Below are 9,090 nucleotides of genomic sequence, written 5' to 3' on the forward strand. Positions count from 1 at the left end.
TAAATGTATCTTCCTTGTAGAAAATCAAATAAAGCTGCCTGAGATTGACCAATATATGTTTTATTAGATCCAGAGTTGAAAAAGGATAAAAAATTAAGTTTACTTTGGAAACAGTAGGATTAAAATGACTTGTTTCTTCTAATTTTGTCTTTCAAAGAAAATCTATAAATAAAACAAAAAAGTAACTAATGCAGGGTATTCTTTTAATTTATGAAAGTATAAAGATGCATTTTGCTATATGTATACCTGTCCATTTATCTACAGTACACTGGTTTTAGGCAGTTAATGCGCTAGCATTACTGTTACTGTCTTCTGACTGGTTGGTGGGCTGATGCTGGAGTTACAGTCAGAGTCAGAGACAGTTTTAAAAGGTTTATATCTACAGTTTTAAGTATTTGATATCCTTGTCTTCGTTTGAAAAATGTTAGATATTGTTTCAGTTTTCAGTATAACGGTGATTAAACATTTATAAACTATAACGTTAACTGTTAAATTGCTCCATATAAGCCCATTCATTTTGAACTCGCTCTGGAGCGCCCTCTGGTGGCCCGACAAACGCGGTGTTTTTTAATAGAAATTTCTTAATTGATTTTATTTATACTGACTGTTAATAGAACTAATGATTATACATTTACTGTAAAACCTAGCTAGCTAGCTGGGTCACGTTGCATTTATTTGTCAAATTTGTAGCGTTCCTCGTAAAAATATATATTTTTTTTCCTTCAGGTTATTTTATTACCGCTGGTACCTTAAAAACACCAATTTAATTGTGTTTCATTATTAACATTGTAAAAATATTGTTTATTTGCATGATGTGCAGGAAAAAAAAACTAAATAAAAATCACTGTCCTCTGCATGAAAGAGTATTGGAATAGATGATTTTAAGAATCGACCTCTGCTGATGCATTTTGTCTGTGTGTCAAAACATTGCGATAAATACAGTGTATAATAAAAATATCATATAATATTTTACACCTATAACTGTGTGATTCTATATACTTCAGGCAGTGGCATTCATACTGTTCAGAATTTTATATAAAGTGATATTAAGATTTGTTGTGATAGAGATATGGACGTTTTGTCCAGCATTTAATTTGTATTACTTTTATAGCAATTAGGTGTGAAATTGGCCAGTGGATATGTTGTCCATGCTGTAACTAGTAAGGATGTGGTGTATAAACCACATGAGGATCCTGTAATCTGATATTTGATGTAATATTTCAAATTGTGATTATTTTTATTATTATTTTATTAGTGTTTGTATGTAACTGTTTATTTTTATTTATTAATATAAAAACACAAATATTTAAAAAATGAAAACTTTTATTAAGGACTTTTATGTTGAAGTTACTTCGCGCGGCGCCATGATGTAACTCTCTCTCTGTGCTGTGGATCCATGGCGAACTCCTGATTTACGGAGCCTTTTCTCATCAAAATTTACAATTACCGCCCAGAAACAGACTCTAGACTAACCGCGCTCCCGGGGACGACTCGCTTCAGGTAACACCACTCTCTGGAACTCGCGGCGGGCCGGTTTTATTCAGTATTTATTTATCTAGAAGCAGAAATGTGTTATCTAGCCGAGCTATCTGCTGAACCGCATGGGCTCAATGAGACTGAGTGGTGCAGCTCAGCTCAGCCACTGATACAATAACAGATCTATGGGTATCATTAGATACCTATACATATCACCAGCTTCAGAGACAGAATACAGTACAGCTGGACTAACTAACCCATCTAACTAGACTCGACTGAACCGGTTCTGTAGTTTAACTCTGGTTTAATACTGAACAGCAGCTCCACCCTGTATGAGGGTTATTTAGTTAACTAGGCTCTATTGATTGTAATATCTTATTATTAGACCATTAAACCCAGTTTCACAGGATTATCATCTGAGGATTTGCCTGGATACTAACGCCAGGTTGTAGGTATTTATCCTGCTAGCTTGTGAATTAAGTGAGAAAGTATTTTCAGGTCTTGAAACTCAAAATGCAGTACCAATTCCAACGTCAAAATCATGTTTTTCCACATCATTCCTGATCTACTAGTCAGTGTAATTAGCACTAGTGAGACAATTATTCATTAAAGTTCACACTACATTATTAGTCAGTAATTTCCAGCCCATTTCTCCAATTCATTTATGATTAACCCATTATAGAACCCAGACCCATTTCTGAATATTGATACCAATCAGATAAATTCAGTAAGAAGCTCATTCTTGTTTAGTTTTCTTTTTTTATTATTATTACTGTGGGTGCATGACTGTAAATATTTTAAGATTAAAACCATGATGTAACTTAAATGACACAACAACAATTTCATTACTTGTATGGTTAAAGTGGAGCTGTAAAAGCAAAAACACACATTTTAAATAAGAGAGGTTTATCTCCAGCAGCAGCACTTCTGCGTTCTGTAAATAAGTCCAGATAAACAAACACACTTCCACACACTGTCCTGTGATGCTTTCAGAATGATCAGTATATGCCAGAGGTTCTTCATGAGATAAAATGATTGAGAAAGTACTGTAAGGGACTTAACTCATCTTTTAAATGGTCTGTGACACACACATCACTATGGGCTTATTTGGGTTATCAGACTCGTAAACCCAGTTTCACAGGATAAACATCTGAAGATTTGCCTGGGACGTAAAGCCGTGTTTTTTTAGTAGTAATCCTGGTAACTTGTGAATTAAGTAAGAAATGATTTTAAAATCTTAAAACTCAAATGGGCTTGGGTTCCAAACCCAGTAGTAATTTCAGTGTCAAAATCATGTAAAATCCCACATCATTCCTGATCAACAGATCAGTGTAACAATTAGTATTACTAAGCCATTGCTAACCATGGGGCAATTAGCATAATTATTCAACTTCAATGTCAGTGTTCATAATGACATTGAAAGTGTATGTGAATAATGATTAACTTATATTATTGATTTTATTGTATTGTGATACATTCACTCATCATGTATGCTTTAATAAGCATAATAAAGGATGCTGTTGGTGCCTTAAAAACACACATTTAACTGTTTCATTGCAAGCATTGTAAAAAATGTTATTTGGATGATGTGCAGGAAAACTGAATAAATATCACTGTACTGTGCATGAAAGAGTATTTGAATAGATTTTTTTCAGAATCTACCACTGCGGATAAATTTTGTCTGTGTCAAAACATTGGGATAAATACAGTGCATCATTAAAAAAAGTCTTTAAATATCATATAAAACTGATATTTAGAGTTATTAAGATGGTTATTAAAGTTGTATTGTCCAGCACTCATATTACTATTGTAGCAATGAGGTATGTTATTGGCCAGTGAATATGTTGTTCATGCTCTAAAACAGGGATGGGCAACTTCCATGATGGAGAGGGCCACATTTTTTTCAGCATGACCATTGGAGGGCCACATGACCTCGCACTTCAAATAATTGAATATGAAAAACACTACAAATGATTTTCAATAAGAACAAATTTTATATGAACTTATATCTGTATGTTTACAGCACCAACATTTATCAACAACTATTTTCTGCATATTAATGCATTTTAATACGGCAAAAGACAAACCGTTTGCTTAAAAAAAGTGCAAAAAAGAAGTTTGCTTAAAAAACCGATTGCAAATACAGTAGTTCCTCTGTGTAAAATAAGTTCATTATAACAAGTCCTTCATAAGCAACAAGGACAAAACATTTGCTTATAAATGTGCAAAAGGCATTTGAACTCATTTATAACAAAGAACAAAAAAGATTTAAAAACTGATTGCAAATAGCTCATTCAATAATAGCAGAAAACTAGACCACAGAGGCCCAACATTTATTGAAGCTAATGAGAGAGCTGTGGTTTGGCCTGCTGGCTCACAATGGACTGGATGTCAATGTCAATTTTCGTGGTTGTTTGGCAGCGCCCTCTAGCGGTCAAAAGTAGAATTACGTTTTTTTTTTGTTTTTTTTTTTAAATTATGAAATTATGAAATTATTTTTGATCTATTCGCGGGCCGCACTGAGTGATGACGAGGGCCGTGTGCGGCCCCCGGGCCGCCAGTTGCCCATCCCTGCTCTAAAATATGGAAACAAAAAATTCCGTACGCTGACATTTGATGTTTTTCAGATTGTAATATGCTTTAAATTCTTTTCTCCCAGAAATGCCAGGACTCAGCTGTAGGTTCTACCAGCACCGGTTTCCGGAGGTGGAGGATGTAGTGATGGTAAATGTGCGCTCCATTGCGGAGATGGGTGCCTACGTCAGCTTGCTGGAGTATAACAATATAGAGGGCATGATCCTGCTGAGTGAGCTCTCGCGCAGACGTATTCGCTCCATCAACAAACTGATCCGCATCGGCCGCAATGAATGTGTTGTGGTGATCCGAGTGGACAAAGAGAAAGGTGGGTTTGCTCGTAAAGAGGTTTAAAGAGTGAAGCTTCAGTATAGTATCTTTTTAGAATTCTGTTTTTGATGGGTTTTATTCTCTCTGTCTAGGATATATTGACTTATCAAAGAGAAGAGTGTCTCCAGAGGAGGCAGTCAAGTGTGAAGATAAGTTTACCAAATCCAAGACTGTAAGTAATTTACTCTCCAGCTACATTAATGTTTAAATATTTCATACACTACTTCTGATTGATGAATTAAGCTCAGAAAAAAATGCTGTTCTGTATAGAAAAAAAAAAAGTCTAGCAGCACAGGAGTGTTTAAGCATAGGCGTAGGAACCGGGGGGGATGGGTGGGACATGTCAATATTAGACAATATTAGAAACAGGTGGATTTGTCCCCCCCAAAAATGATATCAGTTCGCTCAGGTCAGCTGTACTATTAATGAGGAGACAGACTGGACCAATCACGGAGCCGGTTCAGGTATTAAGTCACGCCTCTCAGTAGAAACAGCCAATCAGCTTGCTGGTTTTGCGGCGCGCGGAGCAGAGGCAGTTTGCTGTTGGGGAAGCCCCGCCCCCTCGCTGTGAGATTTAGCAGCGGGATCGGGGTGCAGCAGCTTCAGCTGATTTTAAAGCAGATCTGGATATACGGAGATTTTTCTAAAAGAAAGGTAACGGTAGGCTAACCACTTCAACTGTGATGATATGTTTCTGATAGCTGGTTAAAAATACACGTCTCTGAATCAGCACACAGTTTAAACCCACTGTGATTAATAAACTGCAGCTGTGAGAGTGAGTTAGTTTATCTTTGGAATGAGCTAGATTGGGAGTCAGGGTTAAAGGAAAAAAATAAAATATATATGTAATGTTTCCCTGTACCTGATCAGCTAATCACTTTAATTTTCAAACTGTTTATTCATTTAGGATTACAGGACTTACTGTGAGCTATAATGAACGAAAATTGATTTAACTAACTAGTTATCTAGAAGCTGGATGTAGATGATCGCCAGAATTTCGTACAGTACTTTAAGTTGGTAGTTTAAAGCAGTTACTTAACCCCGATCACTGCCCTAAACTAGTGTTTTCCACCTGATCAGCTAATAAACATTTACTGAGTTTACCTGTTAAAATCCTTTAGCCCCCTATGGAGCCTAAATTAATCATGTATATCCACCAGAGGAAGCTCTAGAACATGCAGAACAGTGTTAATATGCAGTAGAATATATAAGAACTGGGTTGAGAAACACTGCTGTAACGTGACTTCTGTTCATTTGTATTTCACAGTAAGACCACATATCCTGACGTTTATAAAAATCTCTATGAAACGTAAAGTTACATTCTTTTACATAAAAGGACACCATCTTAAGAAGAGCTCTCAGTAGAAAAAAATAAAAGTGCAGGAGAAAATGTAAATATACAACAGAATTGACATGCCAATACATAATAATAATAATAATAATAATAATAATAATAACAATAATAATAATCTGTTATATTATTTTAAATATTAGGTGATAACTCAGACATTGCTTGCATAATTCTTCTAATAACAGTAGCTGTAATGTGGAGTAACATGTTTAGGTTGTAAAATCACCATATAATAATAATTTACTTCTAATTAAAAGTAATTTCCACAAATGTTGTTCTAGGAAACTATTGGGTGGGCTTGGGTTCATATTGGCAAATGTGTCCCCCCCCCAATATCAAGCCCGCTCCTACGCCCTTGTGTTTAAGGACTGGTGTGGTTGCAGGTTTTTATTCTCAGCAGCACACCTGATTCCACTTGTTTAATTGGTCAGTATGTCTTGAAACATCTGACAAGTAACATTGACTTGACTGGAAAGAAAACCTTCAGATAAGTGGTCCTTTGCCCAAGGTCACTATGCTAGGTGTGAGCTTGGAGGGGTATAAATTGGCAGACCTGATCATTCCATTGTCAGTACTCGACCTCACTAACTTTGTGTGGCTAAGTGCAATCAAATCCATAGCAGTGTTCCAAAATTTAATGTAAGGCCTCCACAGAAATACTGCAGTTTTATTTACTGCAAAGATGCACAAACTACCTACTAATGTATGTGACTGCATACATTTGGAGATGAAAGTCATTGAACTTGTAAGGGTAAAGTGGAGTGTTAATGCAGTAAAATAAATTTCTTTACTATTAACAGTAAAGGTAACAGTAAAGAAATTCAAATAAAATAATACATCAAATAAAAAAAACATTGCTGTATCATAGAAGATATGATCGCTATCATTTTTTAATGGTACAAAAATTTGTAGTGTTCTGTCTTATATATGTTTTGCTATTTACTCTAAAGAGTTAAGGACATTTTTACTGTTTGCTTGCATGCAGTTAATATTCTGCACTTTAGTATTGTGTTTTGTTTTATACATATTTCTATGTTACATTCCAATGTTAATACTGTTAATAATTAATAAAATATTTTTATTGCCAAAATATAATCACAAAGGTACCAAAATTTTTTATATTTATTTTAGTGCCATATCACCCACCTCCTAGCCTACACTAAATGTAGTTTAAATTTACTTTGGCTATCAGCATGTCTGTAGCTACTCAAGCGTTAAATGATGCTGATGTGGTTCAGGTTTACAGTATTCTGAGGCATGTGGCTGAGGTGCTGGAGTACACCAAGGATGAGCAGCTGGAAAGCCTCTTCCAGCGCACTGCCTGGGTCTTCGATGAGAAGTACAAGAGGCCAGGATACGGTGCCTATGATATCTTCAAACAAGCTGTATCGTGAGTACAACCCACTGAACTGCCTCTGCTAACAGTTACATATAATATGAGACTTGATTTTTTTTTTAACAGTGATGTCATTTTAAGAAACATTTACAATATTTAAATTTAACTCTGAACAAACCAGAGGGCCTCGTTAAGCTGGAAACTACATGCTGGTGTTCTGACCTTCATAACTGAACACCAAATGATAAGAAATATATAGCCTGTATTCAAACCACTTTCATGATTCAGTAAAATGCCAACACCAATCACAGTTTTTGTTTCAGTTTTTGCAAAGGGAAGTAAGCAGTTTCTTCTTTTATGTTACAATAAAGCAATACAAGTCGTATCATCCCCCTACACTCCCTGTAAAGTATTATTACAGCCTGTCTAATGGACAGTGTGGATCATATGAACATTATAGAGACCGTTTTTTATGAAATAATTGTCTAAAATAAACATTGTACACTAGAATACATTGTTGACTTATAATTCCAGCCTGAGCTGCAGCTGGGAGGCCAGATGTACTGCCATTATATATTTTCTGTATTGTTCTGGTTGTTGTTTCTTTATTTGCTTGAAACTTTCTTGTTGGCTCACAAAAAAAGTAATGTTTCTCTCCACCCCTCTCAGTGATCCCTCTATATTGGACGGATTGGATCTGACAGAAGAAGAGAGGAATGTGCTCATTGACAACATCAACCGGCGGCTCACGCCACAGGCCGTCAAAATCAGAGCAGGTACTTTGGAGTATTATTGCATACTACATTTACAACAATGTTACGTTATGATTCGTGATTATGAATACAGTACTCTGCAGATATCTTTGGCAGTCACCAAATTGTTTAAACTCAATCTCAGCTATAAGTGTTTTTTTCTAACCTGATGCTTTAAAACAAACTTGAAAAAGTTCTGGTTGTTACCTGTTTTCTGAGAGAGAAAAAATTATTTTACATGAATTTTACATGTAAATGGTTTTTCATTGTACTTTCAACAGATATTGAAGTGGCATGTTACGGGTATGAGGGAATTGATGCCGTCAAAGAAGCCTTGAGGGCAGGACTGAACTGCTCCACAGAATCCATGCCAATCAAGGTACACAGTGTGGAAGATTTAATAAGGGGGATGTTTCTGAAAACAAGCTTGGAAAATGTTTGGCATATTGACATCGAGGCATATTGATCAGATATTGTCTGTTTTACCCATTAACTTATTTATTAATTACTTTTTTGCCAGATAAACCTGATAGCTCCACCACGGTATGTGATGACCACAACCACACTGGAGCGGACTGAAGGTCTATCACTGCTCAACCAGGCCATGGCCGTCATCAAGGAGAAAATCGAGGAGAAGCGAGGTGTCTTCAACATCCAGATGGAGGTCAGTCTTAGTTTACTGTAATGCCATAAACAGGTCCATCAGAGATAGAAACCCTAAAATAAGCTCAGATTGATGTGCTGATTGGATGTTAGAATATACTTATTTTGCCTGAATTACATTTGGATGTTATTTTGACCCCACAGCCTAAAGTGGTGACGGACACAGATGAGACAGAGCTGCAGAGACAGCTGGAGCGTTTGGAGAGAGAGAACGCTGAGGTGGATGGAGATGATGATGCTGAGGAAATGGAGGCAAAGGCTGAAGATTAGAGCAGAAGAAAAAGGATTTGAGAGAAATCTTGTGAAGTAAAGATCAGCTCCAGCTCTACGAGCAGCAGTTAAACCCTCTTGGAGGTGATACAGAGCTATTCAGATTGTGAAGTGTTTTTGTATCCTAACAAAAGTGGTACCTGTTAAAGGATAAATACTACTAATTAAAATTTATATGCAAACTGATAATGTTGGATTTGAGTTTGGAATTTTACACCTACCCATTTAAATAGTTTAAAACATGGCAGAAAGGCCTTTGATTTGTCTTCCTGTTTCAGAAAAAACTTGAGGCCTCATTTAGGTCTATTCTAACAGTTTTCAGTTGCTATTTACCATTG

At 36.1% G+C, this 9,090-nt stretch overlaps 1 protein-coding gene across 1 annotated transcript; it reads left to right on the forward strand.

The window, feature by feature from the left end:
• Window positions 1-1,350: 1,350 nt before the first annotated feature.
• eif2s1b (eukaryotic translation initiation factor 2, subunit 1 alpha b) lies at window positions 1,351-8,941 on the forward strand. Its single transcript, XM_007255486.4, has 8 exons — window positions 1,351-1,500; window positions 4,136-4,378; window positions 4,473-4,552; window positions 6,970-7,121; window positions 7,737-7,843; window positions 8,101-8,198; window positions 8,340-8,483; window positions 8,627-8,941. Exons 2-8 carry the CDS (start codon window positions 4,138-4,140, stop codon window positions 8,750-8,752), a joined length of 948 nt encoding a protein of 315 aa, XP_007255548.1. The 5' UTR covers window positions 1,351-1,500; window positions 4,136-4,137; the 3' UTR covers window positions 8,753-8,941.
• Window positions 8,942-9,090: the final 149 nt, after the last annotated feature.

The sequence above is a fragment of the Astyanax mexicanus genome, chromosome 1 (assembly GCF_023375975.1).
Source record: "Astyanax mexicanus isolate ESR-SI-001 chromosome 1, AstMex3_surface, whole genome shotgun sequence".
NCBI classification, from domain to species: domain Eukaryota; kingdom Metazoa; phylum Chordata; class Actinopteri; order Characiformes; family Acestrorhamphidae; genus Astyanax; species Astyanax mexicanus.